Source organism: Beta vulgaris, chromosome 8, assembly GCF_026745355.1.
Source record: "Beta vulgaris subsp. vulgaris cultivar EL10 chromosome 8, EL10.2, whole genome shotgun sequence".
NCBI lineage: Eukaryota > Viridiplantae > Streptophyta > Magnoliopsida > Caryophyllales > Amaranthaceae > Beta > Beta vulgaris.
The window spans coordinates 55353267-55373732 of NC_079209.1; the positions used below are offsets into that span (position 1 = coordinate 55353267).

A 20466-nucleotide genomic window follows, 5' to 3' on the forward strand; every position below is an offset into this window, starting at 1 on the left:
CAATCATTTTCTACTATATCGATGTACCCTAAAATTGAATTTTTAGACAATGGTCTTCACCACCTCATAGCAATCATTTTAAGGGTTCGTTTAGTTTTATAGAAAATGGTCTTTCATAAAATATATTTTCCGTCGAAAAACGGAATATTAAATCTCCTTTGTTTTTGTTTGATGGACAATTATTAAGCTAAGAAGGAAAAAATGAAGAGGTTAGAAATGAGAGGACATACAGCCTACGGGATTCTTAGCCAAAAGAAAGAAAAAATACCTATTCTAAGTTTCTAACTAAGCAAAATGCAGAAAACAGGCTAGATGTTGACTATGGGGACTTCAAGTTTAAGACATGGAGCAAAATGATTGTCCTTCAAATTTCAGAGGAAAATATTTACAAAAGGATCAAAAACTCTTTTCCATCTTAGTTTTCCTTTTTCAACCACTTGTCCAACCAAACAACAAAATATGAGCAAAATCGTTTTCTTTCAAAATAAACAGAGCCTAACTTTTATTTCTTACTTGCAAATAAGTACTTTCTTATTTTTTTGTTCTTAAATACTTGTTTCATATCAAGTATAGGACAGAACTTCCTCGTTGCATATTATAAGCAAAAACTTCTCCAGAAGCATGATTAATAACCTTCCATCCAACCAGTCTCGATTCTCGAATTACTTCTCACGTCCTCTTCCGAAGGCATCCCACCCTAGTTCCTATTGACACTCCTAGGCTGACCCTTATCGTGTATCTTAGTATATTATTACCACATAGGTGAGCCCTTCAGTTGGTCGATAGATGATTGAGATTTAAGAAATGCTTACCATAACTTAATACTTCATACAACTATACACAAGACTAATTACAATTATACACAGGAATAATTACAATTATAGCATGTTACATCCAAAAGACTACTTGAAGTGTCGTACCGTCAATATGATCAATCAGCCAGCTCTTTTGAGCAAATCCAAGATCAGTACAGAATCACGAATATCCTGACTATCTTGAGAATCTTCATGATTTCCTTGAGAAAAATCAGCACTAGTATAAGTTCGAATTCCAGGACCATGCCCACTGCAATCTGTCAGCTTCCCTTGTTGTGCCCTCCTCACTTCCTTCTGATGTTCAGTGAGCTCTGACCTCTTTCTTTTCGCGCATGGAGGAGGCAGCTTGATCTTAGAGGGAGACCATCCACTACATTTTCCAAAAGTTCTACTCTCTTTGAGCACATGTTAAGTGTAGCCTTTACCTTGTGTCTGGGAAGAGAAGTGACAACTTCTAAAGTCGAGCTATCTTTCTGTAATGCTGGTGTTCTGTTTCTGATCTTTATCTTACCAGCTCTGGATAGCTTGTCTAGGACATGGAGCAAACAAGGAGGAAAACCTAAATGAATTTGATCTCCATAAGCCGAGTTCCAAAAGATGATTGTAGGGTTGGAAATGGATGGATTTGGATGGTCAAGTGTTTTCTCAAGTAGAGGTGCTTGGAGCTTAAGGAAGGAGGAGTCGAATATAATCGTTGGCCAACTACGTTGCAAGCTTCTGATAATTTCGGTCCACAAGGTCTGCAGCTGGTTTCTGACACTTTCACAGCTTATAGAATCTGACATCCAGGGAAGCAGTGGATCACATAGTACCTGGATAAATATAACAGTGAAGTAGCACAAAAGAAATGGTTACTTGTACTCCTATTTGCAAGTTTAACATTCTACAAACTGAAGAAAAAGTGCTTTCTCAAATAGATATTTGTCTTTGATTTCTTTCATCTTAAAATCTCTGTGTTCAACATTATCATAAAAAGGGTCTTTAATGATATAATTGATGCAATTAGAACTTAGCTAAAGGTCAATGCTACTACAACTGTGAACTAAGAGTTCTGAAAGCTTGTCATCTACATTCTACTGCAACTATAAAATGAAAGGAAATAAAATACATAGCATCAAGAATGATTTTTAAAATGTTCTAAAATAGTAGAATCTTTGATGCATTCAATTTGGTAGCTAGCAACAAAAGGTTGCAATGGTAATTACTAATTAATATATTAATTATTGAACCAAGACTACCAAGTGCACATTGTAAGACCACTTCACTTTCCCGCGCAAATGGGTCACTATTTGAGTCAAATGGGTTTCAAGTCAGAAAGGGTCACACTTCTAAACAAAGGGTAACTTTTTTACCTTAAATGGGTCACTTCTAAATAAGTAACTCATTTAGGGCATGAAGTTACCCTCGTCAAACAATAATTTACTGTGCATCCGTTTCATTCAAAGATTTATGTTAATACGCATGTAATCTGTAAGGAAATTCCTGTGACAATAAAACTTCATCCCCAAACCTGTGCAATTTCATAGAAAATCTACTACTCACTCTACGTCTAAAGTGGTAACGAATGATAATGAGAACTTATAAAGAAAATAGGTATTAACTGATGGACAAGTATCACTATGGACTTTGCATGAGATTTTTTCTCATAAAAGTACCTATAAATCTATTTTCATTACCATCAATTATTAAGATCTGCCAAGGGGTTGCCAATACAATGATTAAAAAAAAAAGGAAAACTACACTAGAAACCTGAATGGGTATATATCTATGAGATTACAACTAGTCAACTACTCATTCTTGGAGTATTTCCTGACAGCATAATTTAAGCATAAACGTACCTTGAACAAGGGAATAATATCTTCCTTCCACTGAAGACAACTGACTAAGCATGTCAATTGTGGAAGTAGCCTGTAATACACAGCAATAGCTAGAAAGTTAGCGTTAAGATATGTATAGAAGTAAATATGTATTTGCCTTGTAAGGTGTCTCAAGAACGGACCTTGAAATCAAATGTTCTGGTCCTTCATTACTTATGCTCACAAGATTCATAAGCCTGCACAATCAAGCAAAAGAAAAACGGGTGGGAATCCACCCTAAGCAGCCATTTTATTGCAGAGTAGACTTTCTAGTGAACAATGGATTATGAGAGTTAACAACAAAGATGTCGGTATGTAAACAACACAAAAAAATCTCAACAATTATATCTACATTTCAAAAGTTAAAATTGCAACCAATTATAGAGCACAAAATATCTTCCCGCCACTATAAACTGGCAGGGATTCAGGATTGTTATTTATAACCAAAAGAAAATTGCCGCCTTTAAGGATTTTACATTTGTCGTAGTGACTTGAGTAGACAGCATCAACTGGAATATTCATTATTCATAGCCATTACCTTAAATGGATCAAGATATATCCATTATGCATTGCAGGTCCGCCAAATCTAAAATTTAAACATGAATGTGTGGCTATATATAATAACCAGAAATCATGATGACAAATTCAGCTAAACACAATTTCGGAAAATGCACAAGGATGAGTGAGACAATCAAAGGTTGCTAAAATAAGGACAATGAGATGTCTGTAAACAACCACTTTGTGAATAAAAACTGGAACTAGTGTGTAAAGGGCTGGAGGCAAGATAATAAAATTGCATCTCATCTCAATATTCAACCAAGAGGTCATTCTTTCCTTCTAAAGAAAGGCAATATATAGTATAAGATGTGTTGTGCAAAACAGATTAAAAATTTACTCCATGAATGAGTAAAACCGTAAAAGTCGTATTATAAATAAGCACATATCAACTCGCCTTGCTACTAGATAGAGCAAGACAATGTATCAGACAAACATAAACAATTGACAAGAAAATGAGCACAACATTATATAATCAGACTGGATTCCATTATGTTGGTGAATTGTTTACAACAAAACACTAAAATCTAGAGTGCGGTTTGCCAATTATGTTGAAACACATATAACTTGCTATATGTTCAAGACTTTGAAATGTTGTTCCATAATGGAGCAGAAACAGAACCCACATTCACTATCAGGCAAGTAGAAAAAATTAAAAGTAATTTCAAGGGCAGAAAGTTCATGTTTGCACTAACCTGGCTATGAATGTCAAGCAGTTGTTGATGCCACTGGAATCCGTATAGCCACACTTGATTGCTTCAGGAGTGACCTTTTCTATATGCACATTCTTTAGAACACACTTTGCTACATTAGCACAAAGAGAGAGAAAATGGAGCTCCTGCTTGTTATTAGGAGGATCAACCTCAGTGAAGGTCTGATCGGTGTTGCTTCTTTGAAGGAGGAAGCCATTCAATGACGAGCAAAGATCTTCTGCAAAACTGTTACTTTTTTGCAGGTACGTAGAATTTAGTAGGCAATAAAGTGACATCCAGGCTTCAGTAACTTGTTCAAATGAAACATCTTCTGATAAAATTGGAGAAGCTGTAAGGGAGTTGCATTGCTTTTGGGTGGTAAATGGTATCTGAGAGGAGCAGACAACGAGAGGATAAATTAAGAAATAGCACAAGGTAAGGCTACCACTACTTGCAGGCTCAACTCTCAATGCCACGAGATCCTTCGCACCATGTATGTATTCCTTCAGGCATAGGGCAATTGTATTCCAAAACCTTAGATAATTGTTATCAATATGAGCATACAGCAAAGTTACAACAGCATGGATAACTTCCAGTGAATCATACGATAGCACGCTACTAAAATAATTATATGCTTCCTGCAGAAGGGACCCATTATTGGCTTCTTTATGGCTAAGTTGATCCAACAAATCAAAGTAATTCACAGTTAAATAAACTATTGGTGGAACCATATCCATAAATTTTACAGGGGTGATTCCTGTCAGCATACCATATGCATCTTTACCTCCAGAAATACATTTCACATCTAATGCAACCTTATAAAGAGGGGAGCCCATGATAGAAGGATCAAGCTCCTGAGTTACAGCCTCTAAAGTGCGGAGACAAGCAATTTGAAAGTAATTGGTTGCGTCCGCACATAAAGAAAGTTCACATACTGTCTTGACAAACATTAGAATTGCATTAATGAACTGCATAATGGCATCGTAATCAGTTGAAGATTTCGCAAAATCAATTTGGACACCTTTCAAGAAGGAACAAAACATCCTCAATGCAGCATCACAAACCAGCTTCTTGTTTTCAGGGTTTAAAGTAGCCACTGCTGCTTGAGAGAAGATCATTTGTAGCATACTCACAAGAAAATCAAGCTGGCTACGATCCCAGGGCAACCATCTAACGCAGTAAGGCTTTATTGTAGCTTCCTCAAATAAACAACTTACATCATCACTTATTCGGGGTTGTATTTTACCGCTATCCTCGGTATGCGATCCATAACTTACAGTTTTTGATTGTATGAAATCATGAAGCAGATCCATGCAAAAGCTCCAAATCCAGATGTTTGCATCCTCAAGTCTGTTGATGGATTCCTTAACCATAGGTTCCACAACTATACCAAGTATATGAGCATCATTTACTAGGATATCAAGCTTATGTAACACATAGCACCAAGTGTTCAGGCAAGATGAGTGAATAGAAAGAACAGCTTTGCTAGTCATGATTCCAATAATTGGTGTCATTATGAGCTTTAAACTTTTTGAAAGCGCTCCTTTCTGGGTTATGCTTCCATTAGCTTGTGATGTGTCATCACAAACTCTTGAAGGAAGGCAAACTAGTGCCTCTATCAGACCTTCCCATGCAACCTGCACACCAAACAGACAAACTAGATGTCAGAGGAAGAGCATAAGTATATCATAATTCCTAAACATACAATATTTCGGGATCTTGCTCATAGACATGCCTAATATTGAATACATAAAATCATAAGCCAAATAAAATGATGTAACGGACTATTATATTATACTTATAAAACTCATTTCCCAAGAAACACCAATATGCACTTCCCTCTCTGTTTTCTCTTTTTTAACCTTTATGGGCAAGCATACCAGAGGCTGCAATATTCTGCGAAATGATCTCTGACACTAAATAAACAAACAGGATATTACACACTACATGAACCAAATCATAGTAGAAAATAGTACCTGTGTGGCAATCTGGACCTGGGGGTCTAGGTCAGAAAAAGTTTGCTCAGGAATCTTGAGCAATTCATTAACCAAATGCCTACTCTTCAATGAATAATGTCCAAGTATACGGATAAACCATCCCCATGCTTGGAGAGCCTGAACTTTCTTGCCATGCTTTACCATTTCCTCCATTCCGGGAAGTAAACGTAGCTTCATGTCTTGAGCAATGGCCTAACAAAAATTATCATAATCTGGAAGTGGTGATTACAAAATATAAAATAGCAGATAATTTTATTTAAAATCAATGGCCTATTCGGAAGAGAAAAAATTCATATGAACCACATTACGGCATAAGAACATCACTTTCACATGACCTCGCCTACTATCATACCAAGATTGAAAGAGCTACAGCCATGCACATGAGTCATGACTCAGAAGTCAGACCTTTAGCTAATAAAAGAACACTCTGAAGCATCTGTAAGCCTTGAGCCCTATTGTAGATCGGAGGCAGAAACTATAGAGGGGGTAATGGCTTGCAATATGCAAACAAAAACTTACCACTATTGATTATACCATGACAAGTTTCACAAGTCCAACACATACTTCATTCTAGAGAGTTACTCACATGTAAATGTGTAATGCCAAATTTGCAGGGAATTGGGAAAATAGAAGAAAGCAACCTTGCACAGCAGTCTAGAGGCAGAGAGACATGGAATCTAATTCATCCCATTATTCCTTATAAATAGTTGCACAGTTAAGAGGACTGAATGTAAACATCACCATGGAAGAATAATATGTTAATTTTGATAACTGGATAATTTCAGTAAATAATTAGGCAGAATCAAAGGGCAAGATAGCATGAGAGAACAATTTCTTGCCACTCCCTCACAAGTTGTAAACTATGACAGTATCCTTGTACTATCAAAAAGGGCAAGATAGCATGAGAGAACAATTTCTTGCCACTCCCTCACAAGTTGTAAACTATGAGAGTATCCTTGTACTATCAATTTATACATAACAAAGTTAAACCACCACACCTTTGAGAGAGACAATTGTGCAGGAACAATAAGGCCTTTGATTTTCAAAAGACATCTTAGGCACATATCCCGCTCTCTCTTATCAGCACTAAGGAGTCTTCTATATAGCGGAGGTGCCCATATGTTTGACGTGTCTCTCATATTTTTACTTAGCTGAATTGCTAACTTCATGACAGCCTGCAGATACAAAACCCACAAGAAAGAGAGATAGGAACTTAGAAATTGCCGTCAATCCATTGAGCAAAGGAACACAGAACTAACCTTACAATTATGCTACAACACAAAGCAACAACTTCCTCCATGCAAAAAACTTCATGCCACAAAACAAATGCTTTTGACTTTTCACCTTCTCCATCCCCACTGCCATATTTCCTTATTTATTTCTGATGTCACATGAACCGTGAATGAAAGTCTACCAAAAAATATGGAGAAAGGTGGAAACATGATTCATAAAGTTTGGCTACTCAAAACACTACAAAACGAAGCTGGTAATGATTATTGAAGACTTAATACACAGTACGCACCTAAAACATTCTCCATTCATGTTGAAGATAATGCATAACAAAAGGCTTGACATTCTCATTACATTTGAGTCCACTATTCATACATATTTTTCATGAAACGCAACGACACCATGCACAGAAAATACATAAAGATTTAAAGACAAAGTGTACTAATAGTATATTAACAATAGGACAGGACAAGAAATTGCCTGAATAGCCTCAAACGTTGTAGATAACGAACCACCAGGATTATCAAGGGAATGCATAATAGCCCTTAACAATGTATCGAAATGAGAAGCTAGATACGAGGCATCTAGTTGCTGAATGGATATACACCACACTCCTAGATTGCAAACCACCTGCAATCATGATTTTCAACATGTTACAATGAGATAGCTCATATAAAAGTACCAAATAAGAAGAAAAAAAAGGTAGTATATGACATGCATTCACTACCTTGCTTTTCGTCGTTGTGATCAGTCTAGCTAGTGACTCTATCACTTGACTGACATATTCCTCTGCAAATAATCACTCCATACAATAACAAAGGAAATGTTATTGTCAGATAAGAATATAAGCTACATGATTGCTTTACATTTTCTTTTCTTGCAACATAATCCATATACCACCATTCATTCATCACTATATGACACAAAACGTAAGTGCTATCATCAAGCAATCATCTTTATATTTGACTTAAGGAGATTGAATAGTTTTACATTTGATTTCACTATCAAAGTAAACCCCAAACAGATGGAACAATAAAAGGAGAATCCAAAACATACTCGGAATCGCCGCAACGAGGGACGGAAGATAAAGTATGAAGCCCAGACACTTTAAAGCCATTGTAGAACTGCAACAAGAATCCAAAGATTAGGAAAACGATCAAATCACAATAATTTGAAGACTAACCAACTAATTATATTTTACATTTCTTCATCACCGTCAACAACACGAATATCGGCAATAATCGAAGAAATGAGAGTTTGATTGAAATCAACAAGCAGCTGAATCAAGGAATTATCGCTGCTCGCTTGCTCTTGAAGATGCTGTAGAGTTGAATACGCAAATGATTTCTCAGATGTTGCAGATGAAAAAAATAGGGATTTGATTTGTTCTAACTGTTCTGAGAAATTCGACATTTTTGCTTTTGTTAGTAGTTTTTGAGATGATTTTTTTGGAGAAACTGTGATCAGAATTCAATTGACAAGGTAAGTTTAATCGAAAACCCTAAATTGAGAAGGGGAGAAGTTTTTGATTTTCGCGCCATGTTTGGGTGGATACTAGAGAGTGGAGAGTGAAGTAAATGAAGTTGGCGGGAATATATACATGGGCTTCGGCCTTTGGGCTAAGTTTCTCATTTGATGGTATTGATATTCAGTCTACTAGTTTTTATATGCACGCGATGCGTGCGAAAATACGTAGAAATTTTTTTTTTTCAGGGGACGTAGAAAATTAAATTAATTGTTAATTATATCTAATAGGTTAGGGGATATTTGAATTGTTGATGGTTTTCTTTTTGTAATATCTTTTTAAAATTTTTTAAATAAATTAGGTAATTTTCTTTTTTATTTTCAAATTTTTTTATTTTTTAATTAAAGTAAGTAGTTAGAATAAAGATTTAATAAGGGTAAAATAGAGTTTCTAATATTTTGGTGTCCTACCCCTCTTCCCATATAAAATAGAGATTCCACGTAGATAATTTCATATATAATTGGAAAATTTAACAACAACATTCTCAACTATCCATTTCCTCTCAAAAAAAAAAACTATCAATTATGTGCCAACCGTGAGGAAGAGGTAGTAGATCAATGGAGTATCATCCCGAATTTCAGGATATTGTCCTCATTCTAACAATATATTGGGGCATTTACTTCTGGGCTGTTAAGTCTTGTACCTAACCTCTGAGTTGGCCTGCCCTGTATGCTAGTAGATTAGTAAGAGTTGGTCTTCAGACCAATTATCTTTTGTGATAAATAAATTAAAAAATTATGGGCATCCCATCAATTTTAATCCCTGTTCATTTTGTTCTACCAATTTTGAGTTTGGAAGTGTGAATTTCTTTTCTTATTCCCATCACTCACATCTAGATTAGAAATTTGTGTGAGAGATAATCAAATTAGATCCTTCTCCTTAAATTCTATAAATAATAAAAGAGTGCTTCAGAAAAAAAAAATAGTTTATGTCTACCAAATTGATTTATTGAAACTGCATTGTCGCATTACTTTCCAAGTCCCTAGGAAATATATTACTCGCAGAGTCGCAGCATGGTGCTATAGTGTCTACTTGCGAGTTGCGAGTTGCGAACGTGATTTAGTGAAACATGTGAAAACTTGTAAGTTTTGAAAAGTGTACCAAATTGATCTTTTTGATGATTTTATTTTTTTTGGAAACTAGCTGATAATTGTTTTTCTTTCTCTAAAGCTCCGTTTGGTAGGGTGTAAAACGTTTTCCCGGAAAACTGTTTTCCTCTATTTTCAGTTTTACATTGTTTGGTTGGCAAAAGAGTGTAAAACCATTTTCCCTTGGGGTAAAATTACTCTCCCAATGATGGAAAACTATTTTACTTTCAAAATGAAGGGAAAACTATTTTCCTTATCTCTCTTGTACACTCCTCTCACTACCTCCTTACTTTCCCTTTCATTTTCCTTTCATTTCATCATTTTTCTTACATCGAACCAAACAACGGAAAACGAATTTTGGAATTGTGTTTTTCATTGTAAATTGTTTTCCATGAAAATCATTTTACACTAAAAATATTTTATGCCCTACCAAACGGGGCCTAAATGATATCTTCTAGTTGCAAAACTTGCAATCATCAAAATACATTTTAATCCCTGTTCATTTTGTTCTACCAATTTTGAGTTTTTTGATATTTCTTTGTTCTACTCTTCTAGTTCTATCCCTTTACCGTACTCACTTTTCCCTTTTTCTTTTTCTATTTTTTTTTTACAACAAGTACAAACAAGCGAGGATCAACATTAACCCCACTACTCATAAGCAAAGGGCGAAGACCATTTTTATGAGTTACGATACTAGAAACACACCAATTATCATAAAGCAAAACATTATTAAAATTACCCTTTCTTATCCTATATTCAATCCCTCTTTTCACATTTTATTTCCACTCAAACATCACATGCAACATTCTCTCTATACATTTTTATTACACAATCCACATTAAATGTTCTCCTTCTTACCCCACTTCTTACAATAAATGGGTAAACTAGTCATTTTTTAGATCATTGTGACCCTATTCTTATAGCAAAATGAGACCTTTATTATAAATAGAAGCGTGAATTGGGAAATTTTGAAAAATAGGTATATATCAGTAATAAAAGAGAGAGAAAGAAGAACTTATTGTAATTGAGAAAAATATCAGAATTCTTTCGAAATGAGCTTAACCTCAATATTAGACCCTTAGAAAATGTGATCCTGTGTTGTAGACCTTTATGCACATGCCAAAATTCGACCTTGCAGTAGAAAATAATGAAGTACTAGTTGTCCTTGGCAAGTTATGAGTTACTGGCTTGATTTCATGCTCAACAAAAAAAAAAAAAAACAGTTGCACGAAATATTTAGGACTTGGAAGCAAATTATATCTACATTAGTACTCTTGTTTTTTTTTAGAGTTCGTATTGCGTCGGACTCGTCCGACACAATATTCTCGTCGGACCACATCACTTGAGTTTCAGGTAGTCTTCAGTTTTTTTCAGGTAGTCTTCATTTTTTTTCAGGTAGTCTTCATTTTTTTTCAGGTAGTCTTCATTTTTTTCAGTTAGTCTTAATTTTTTCAGTTGGTCCATTATTTCTTTCAGTTGGCCCATTATTTCTTTTAGTTGGTCCATTTTTTGTTTCAGTTGGTCCATTATTTGTTTCAGTTGGTTACATATTACGAAACAAAGTCCAACTGAAACAAAACAAAGTCCAACTGAAACAAAACAAAGTCCAACTGAAAATGGAAAATAGGAAAAGAATATAATAAAAAAAAGGTAAAATAAAAAACCTTTATTGAGGAGAGTTGAGACAGTATCGAGATGGCCAATGCTGGAAGCAGAATGAAGTGGGGCCCAACCTTCTTCATCCTTACTATTAATCACCTTCTTTGTCGAATCAACTTCTGCTAAAATTCGATGAACGTGACGATGAAAGTCTCACCATGAAGTAAGAGCTGAACATTGTACCATGCGTTGTCTTCGCCGTTCTGGAACTCAACAAATGGGCCCACCGGCGGCGAGTCTCCGCTCGGTGAGGGTGGGTTTTTTGCTGCGTTTTTTGAGTCCCATTTTTTTGGGTTGTTATGGAGGAGAGAGAATGTGGGAAAGTTAGGGGGTTTGGGAAGGTGAAAAGTGTTGGGAAAATGGTGATGATTGAGCTTTGTGAAGCTAAGGGCCAAAGGAGAGGGTGTTTTGAGGTCACTGGGTCAGCCCGTCTGACAGTAAGTATTTGTTCAGACGGTCTGACCCAATACTTTCACTTTTTTTTATCATTCTCACTATCTCGTACCCGCCTCTCAATGCACCTCTTTGAACTCATATATCTTTCATTATATATTAGTAAAAATTATAACGATTGAATATTAATAATGTACTAATTGAGACGAATCAAACAAGACCTACATGATTATATTTTTTTTTATAAATTGAAAGAAATTGAGAAGATTCTCTCTAAATATGAATAATGTCAAGATTTCAAGTGAGAAAGATTTTTTTTAAAAAAAAAAACAAAGGAAACATATCAGTATCTTTCATAACTTTATTATCAATATACTGAAAAGATCATACATAATAAATACTACCAACAAATCATATTCAATTAAAGTTTTAAACTATTTTTGTGGTGCAAAATTTTACTTTGTTAGTTACTTTCCTACTTAGATTATACTATATGATGATTTTACACCAATATTTAAGATGGACTAATTAGTATTCACTTGCATTATCTTTAAGATGGAAATTAGTATTTGTGAGAAAAAAGAATTTATACAGATGTCTTGTCTCATTATTTAAAACCTAGTATTAATCCATGCATATTATTAAAAATTGCTAAGTTTTGTGGTCAATAATTTGCGAACAAACAAAAATTTAGCATTTCGTTTTCATTATCCTTACATGGCATCAATCATAGCTGTACATTTAACATGTCTCACATTTTTGTGTTTAGATTAGTGCGTCATTATCCTAGTATGTGTGTGACAATCATATACTTTTGCCTTTTGCTGTCACGCATCTCCGTAAAATTAAGCCGTATCGATCTAAATATGGAGTATATTCGTTTTTCTTATCAACGCACCATGAATGATTCTTCAACAAATTATACACTATACTTATCATTTATCAAATCCATGCATGATGATGATAAAGCGGGGGAAAAGTAGTAGCTTGGAGGAGTATCACCTTAAATTTCAGGATATATGTTTAGGATTCGAATCCTCATCTCATTAATATGTTGGAGAATTTATTTTTGGGTTGTTTAATTTTATAACTAACCTCTGATGTGTCCGATAAGCTAGTAGTTTAACAGGAGTTGGTGTTAAGACCAATTATTTTTCTTAATAATAAAAAAAAAGCACAATGATAAGGTATATGGAAAATATGTTGATCACCATCTCATCAATGTCACATATTCCATCCGTTGATACATGGTTGTAAAATACATAAAAGAAAATCTATTATTAACGATTTTCAATGTGTTAATTTTCAAATTATATGAAATGGGTCTGGGTAACCCAACATAGAGGATGAGAGTTTTAGCTCACTTACAAGCCAAAGAGGTTCCCTCTTAAAACCAACTGGTGATAGGAGGAGTAACTCCTAATCTTATAAAGTGGTTTATTCTTCTCATATTTCTCCAATTTAGGACACTCATAAGTGAATTTTCAATGGGTTTCAACACAATGAAAATGCATGTTTCACAACTAATATCTATATTGCGAGTGTTAAATAAATAATTAAAATACAATAAAAAAATTCATGCATTTAATATATCTAATACCCCTCCATTCCTCAAATAATTGTTGATTGTATAAGCAACTAGTGATGGCTTAGTGTATTGGCATTATCACCTTTTGGAATCCGAGGTGAATAAATTCCTACCATCGAGTTTCACCCTTATTCCCTTACAAGAGGGATCTCCAACGTTCACTCTCATGAAATGAACTTCAACTTAACTACCTAAAAATTACTACTACTAATAATAATTATTTATACTATTCTCAATCGATCCTTAAATAAATATCCCGTTATCTTAAATAGAAAACTTACTCCATAACTCTAATACTCAATCCATATGGTATGAGTCTCCACTCTACTTTAGATTATGAGAAAGAGCCTAAGAGTACTAATTTACTACTCATAATGTTCTTGTATTTTGCATTACACAAATTCCAAAACTAATTTAGACATTAATACGTAGTATTTTGTGAATACGTTCTTGTTGAGATTTAGGACATCAATCATGCATCAATTTATCATAGTGTACTAAGGATGTTATATAAGATTACACGTTTACACGTATAGCCTACTGATTGTTATACAAATTACTAAAATAACAATTGATAGTTCTATATATTATTTTTAAACTAAAATATGATTGAATTTTCTTGCACCACCTGCTTAATTCTTCTATGGTACTTTCTTCGACGAAACATTATTATCACATAAATATTTTAAGAATTTTAATTACAGCATTCCTGATTTTATGTCCTCCAAATTTATAATTATAATTAATGTATTAGAATCCCACACTCCATGAAAGATAATCATCGTGTACAAGTTACGGAATCTCTCTACAGATAGAAAATTTTATGTATTTTTAAATTAATGTAATGACTAATGAATATTGATACTTCAAACTTCATCTAACAAGTTACAATACTACAGATTTCAATACGTGTTGCCCTGATGGGAGGTGTATAGAATTACAGTAAAACATATTGTTGATAAATCATTTAAATCTTTAGAATAATTAGTATATATATGTAGGGAAAATGAAAATGCTCCTTACATGAGAAACAATAATGAATCTCAATCACACGACTGGATTAGAGTTATAGCATTTGTGCATTAGAGTAACAAGCTTAAATCATCCTTTTTTTTTACTTTTGTTTCAGGTCTTTTGCTTGTATACTAACTGAATTTTTGCAGGCCGCATATGACAAAAATGTTTCAGAATGTCAAGCAAGCGGAACTCAGAAAGACCCGGACCAAATATTCTTCGAGACTGTTGGTGGAAGGAAAAAGGGAAGAGTTTTGGGTCTTGGTACGAGTGCAAATGATCTTTACTTTCAGAGCGAGGTCATCGAGGTGTGGAAACTCCTCTTCTTCGACTTGCACTCCATCCATGATTTCTCAATTATCTGCGCGCCTCGAAGAATCTGAGCGGAAAAGAGAAGAGATGGAAAGAGAGCGACTCGAGGCAGAGAGAGCGAGATTGCAAAAGGAAGAGGAAAGATAAGCACAATTTGCGGAGATGAAGAGGGCACTGGAGCGCTACGATCGGATGTTTAGTCAGTGCCGCGACTTCTTTTCTTCCACTCAGGACCCTGGCGACGACCCAAGCAGCGGCGGGAGGAAACAGATCCACATTTGTTGTTTAGATTTGTCTAAGACTTGTATTTTGTAAACGTGGAAGATGCATATTTTTATATTATGTCGGATATTAATCAAATATTAACTATAATAGTATTTGATATTTCTATAAACTACAAACAGGTTATTCTATAAACTACAACGAGTATGGAGTATGGAGCTTGGATCATATGTATATTATATTAAATATTGTATAGGTTCCAAAATAAAATATTTAATATGGAAAAAAAATTCAATAGAAACTACCGTCGATTTATTCCGTCGTAAATTACCCTCGGTCCGTCAGTATAAGTGGGCTGTTAAGAAAAAAAAAAGAATCCATTTGCCGACGACAAACCGTCGGTAACCACTGACCGATGGTAATTTACGACGGCTTTATTTCCGTCGCTAATTTGTGACGGTGGTGAAATCCGGTTTTTCCGTCGCTAATTTGTGATGGACAAATAATCTCACGGTAATTGGAAAAAAGCCAACAATAACAATTGCCGACGGTTTTTCCGTCGGTAATCCGAAATTTACCGACGCCTAGTTTTCTGAGGGTGTTTTTCCGACGGCTAGCCGTCGGTAATAGTGTTACTGACGGACACCGTGTTTTTACCGATGAATTTTGACCGTCGAAAAAGGGTGATTTTCTTGTTGTGCATGGTCAAATAAGGTTAACAATAATAATCATTATATTTTTCATATGTGCTAATTTATCACTTGTTAGCAATAAATGTTGATCATCTCATATTAGTTAGTAATTAATGAATTATGCTACCAGTGTTTTTTTTTTAGGTAAGATAAAATCCCTTGCAAGAAAGAGGGTAAATTGGGAATTCCTCCTTGTAAGGAGTGAGACTCGATTTCATAACCTCTGAAATCGAAAGTGATGCCAATACTAGTAGGTTATCACCTACTGCTCAATTAATTACTGCAATTAGATGGTTATATGGAATGAAGATAGACAACTCATACGCAGAAGAAAAATTGGCTGTGTACGTGATGACATAAAAATTTGCTGGAAACACGTGGAAGGATATAAACGGAAGCTACGCGTATTTTTATTTTACAAAGTAAACTGAAGCCAACAAAATTGAAGTTTACTGTTCTCGTGTGCATGGTTATGTATACCTTTATCACTTTATGGGAATAAAACTACTCCCTCCGTTTTATTTTAATCTACACACTTACACTTTTCACGCATGGCTCGCATGCCAATGTAAAACTTTAAGGACATATATCTTTAATTTTGTATTTGTAAAAATTATAAAAAGTACATATTAATAAAATACATACTAAGACGAATCTAACAAGATCCCACATGACTATATTTTTTATCTATAAATCACAAATGAGGGTCAAAGTGCAATTTGTGAATAGTGTAAAATGTCAAAGTGTATAGATTAAAATGAAACGGAGGGAGTAGTTGTTAGGCCTGGGTTATGCCTTGGATAAGAAAAAATTTCATTTATTAATATAATACTTTATCATAATAACACTAAGTACAATTTAGCCTAGTGGTTAAAACTTTAATAGTATTTGAGGTCTTGGGATCAAACTCTATATTATGCAATTTCTTAATTTTTTTTATTGTAGATGGTTTACATGAACTAAAACTCCCTAAGAAGAGCACGCCTTTTAATATAATTGTATAGATATACTAACAAAGATATTATTGGTGTCGCGTATGGCAAGGGAGTTTAGCTAAATTTAGACATATAATTCTTTATTTTATTTTTTTAGAATTTCTTCTCTCCAACTTATTTTCACTTCAGTTTAATTTATTTCAGTTCAGTTATAATCAATTCAGTTCAATTTAGTTTCAATTATCATTTCGATTAATTATAATTTAATTCATTTCAGTCCAGTTGCAATCCGTTTAATTCAATTCAACTTAGTTCAATTGCAATCAGTTTAATTCATTTTTTTATGTCGAAGTAAACAGACTTTAGAGGATTATTTAGAACAAATATATATGCAAGATTTGATTTTCAAATATTGGGTACTATTGTATAACACTTTACCAAATGAGCTATATGCCACCTACTTGCAGATGGTAATTATCATAGATTTATAGTAGCTCTTATTTTAATAGATTGCTATTATATCGTATGATATTAATTTAACACGTATATATGAATAAAAATATACACCAAGGTTTTATTTTGACCATATTTTTATCTTGCTTTGTTACTCTTTTTTTTTGAAACAATGATTACTTATTTTTATCTTAGATTTGGTGCAATGTCTATGTATTAACATAATGATATATACATTAAAAATATTTTTGTCAATGTTGTGCACGTAAACTGATCTATATATGCAGTGTATTGATTTACAAATAAAATCGAATTCTAACATGGAAAACTCCATAGTATCAATATATTCACTTTGACCTAAAATTTAAAAAAAAAAGTATGTCTTGGGTGTAACATGTTACACCATAACTTATTATATAACATGCATAATGACATAGACTCCAACTAGAATGACATGAACTATACAAATAATGACATAAACTTCATGTCATTTTGTAATTTATTCCATGTCATTTTGATTTTTTTAATAAAAAAATGATGGTTTGTGAGTCGTTACATCATAAATTATAGTAGTTCCTCCGTCCTGATTCAAATGAAACGTTTGCATTTTCACGCAACCCAACACGCTTCTTTAATCATTAATATCTTTAATTTTCACACGTAAAAAATATTAAAATAATATAATTTGATAGTATGCATCGAGACGAATCTAAAAACATCTCACTTGAGACTTGACTATGTTTTTCTTTATATAATGGTGATTAATTGCAGTCAAAATTGATCAATGAATAGTGTCATTTCATCCAATATTTCATATAAAACGGAATGAAGGAAGTATAATAGTTACACCCCAAAATTTGTGAATGTTAAAATTTTATGTCATATGCCATGTCATTGATTTGCAATGAAAGTGGGTTAATTACTCACTCCAAGTAAATGAAAATTGCACAGGGGCGGGGTAAGTATGGGCAAAAATAGTAAAGGTCCTGAACAATTTTCTTAATTAGGCCATTCATTTGTAGTTCAAAAAAAGATAGAAGTATAAGACTCGTGTTCAAAAGTTTAAACAACAAAACTTTGATGAATTTCATGTTCTCATTATACCTTCTTTTACACTTTTACCACCGATCCAAATGTTTTTCTTTTATCTTTTCTTCAAACAATCAAAAATAATTATATTATAGAGATCCTTATATTTCAGAAGCCCTATTCCATTGTTGTGATTGTATGGGTCAAGAACCGCAAATTAGATTCTACACCGCGAGGTGTAGGATGAGCATCCTACACCTTGCCCATTTGGCCGGCTTTTGGCAATATTTTTGAAAGTGGGCCAGCTCTTTCTCTCTCATCACTCACTCATTCACTCTCGTTCTCTCTCATTAATTTGCTGAAATAATTTTTTAAATGTACAAATGCATATGGTTTGGTGTACAATAATATACGAGTGTACATTTGAGAATTTTCAGTGATCAAAGTAATGATCATCAGTGTACATTGTGATTTATTGAATTTTGGGATGAGACTGTAATTGTACATATTGAATTTCATTAGTGAACAAACATTAACACACTAGTGTACAAAGATTGGAAATTACTCACTTGACATCAGCTTCAGGAATTGGGTTACTTTTAGCTGCGGGGCTGTCATTATACATTTTGATTTTGTTAATGAACAACCATGAAACCAAGAATGTACAAGGAGGATGAGTGTGGAAAAGAGAGAAGTGGTGAACAGTATATGAGGGAAATGATGGCGGTTGACATCAAATCAGTTATTAAATGGTGAACAGTAATTGTCAAATCAGTTGTTTTTTGAATTTTCGCCATGTACACTGGATGTAATGGAAATGTATATTGGCTGTCAAATCAATTACTTTTTGCATGTTAAATGGTGCATTTCATTCTTCTTACCTTGCGTTTTGGAGCTGGTTCATCCTACACCTCATACCACCATCTACTCATTGGTCAAGAACCACCCTGAAATTGCACCATGTACTTGATAGAAAGTTGCAATACAAATTACAATAACAAGTTGCTCACTTTAACTCCAATTCCAAATAAAGTAAAACGTTGCACCAACGCTAGATTAACAGGTGAAAAGCAATAGAAAGTGTAAAAAGAAAAAGGGACAAAACACATTCTTATAATTACACTAATACACTAGTGATCCTCTCTATGATTGTTCAACTACTACGAAAAGCCTGGAAATTGAACACGTAGCTACAATACATCAACTAGAAAAATGCATTACCATCTAGATTAATCCCGAGAATGATGAAACAAAAAGTGAAGAAGTGACTAATTTTTTTTTTTGAACGACAACATACCTCTAATAAAGGGACTATCTATTTTCTAATATGTGAATTTATCTTGATTTATATTAATTTGAATTTGATCAATAGCTTTATTTTTGCTTATTGGTAACTACATATATGCATTTATACTAATTTCATTGTAATTCTTATCAGTATTTTTGTACATATAATTATTATCGATCAATCAATTAATGATGTGACGTGTTGCATGTAAAAAAACTATGTTAACCATATCACGTGATTGTTACATAAGGAGAATTTTACCGATTCAATTTTTATTTTTTTTACTAAAACTGGTTTTAGTTGATAGTTTTCATCTGTTAAATTGATTATTACTAGTTCACAAGTAATTTTATAATGTGCAATTGTTGAATTCTAATGAATGATACGTCAACAATTTTAATTTTTGTAGGTTAACACGATTAAAAAAAATCCCCTCTTATGATTGTGTCCTAAATAATCTAAATTATTAAAATACGCAAATTTATAATCTAGTAAAGAATCAATATCCAAAGAGGTCATGATAGACCAACCCCATGTTAATGTGTCTACATTCAAAATTAAACACACACATAACTAATGATGGCGATAAACAAGTTTTTAAAATTGTTTTAGTCAGGTTAATTAGATACAAGTGCATGCAATGACTCACATACAGAGTGATGAGTCAAGTGGTTTAGTTTTAGTTTGGTTTTGTTAATTTTTTTGTTTGATCTCATTTTCACCTGATCGCTATTAATCAGGTTAATAACGAGTCAGTTTAGCTCGAGTTAGAATTATATTATCAATTTTAATCACGAAATCAAAGTCTTCGTATATTAACTGGATCGTGATAATCGCTTAATTACACATCAATTTTGCCGAGTTTAATTACAATATCAGTACTCCTTCAATTTTGAAATGGCCACTCTTGTGTTTCTACAATCCATAATACATATATATGACTAGTAAAATATTGATATTATAAACATTCAATTTAAGAGAGATCTAATAGGATCTTCATAATGTAGGAGTGAAAAATTTTCTACATGAATTAAAAAAATAAAGAACGTGGAAAATAACACAAATTTTTTTTTAGATTGATAATTTTAAGTTCGTAATAACAATACTACTATAAACTATGACT

General features: G+C 33.5%; 1 protein-coding gene across 3 annotated transcripts; it reads right to left on the reverse strand.

Annotated features, from left to right (window-relative positions):
- Positions 1–790: 790 nt before the first annotated feature.
- Positions 791–9623, reverse strand: LOC104901980 (hypothetical protein). 3 transcript variants are annotated; one of them, XM_010689618.4, is made up of 10 exons: positions 8347–9623; positions 8202–8269; positions 7873–7934; positions 7626–7775; positions 6914–7090; positions 5895–6107; positions 3922–5555; positions 2815–2868; positions 2654–2723; positions 791–1627 (listed from the first exon to the last, which is right to left on the reverse strand). In XM_010689618.4, exons 1-10 carry the CDS (start codon positions 8556–8558, stop codon positions 1100–1102), a joined length of 3168 nt encoding a protein of 1055 aa, XP_010687920.2. In that variant the 5' UTR covers positions 8559–9623; the 3' UTR covers positions 791–1099. The 3 variants fall into 3 exon arrangements, with proteins under 3 accessions (XP_010687920.2, XP_048490694.1, XP_048490695.1); XM_048634737.2 differs by having other exon boundaries at positions 8360–8462; XM_048634738.2 differs by lacking the exon at positions 8347–9623 and having other exon boundaries at positions 7873–7947.
- Between the last annotated feature and the right edge of the window lie 10843 nt (positions 9624–20466).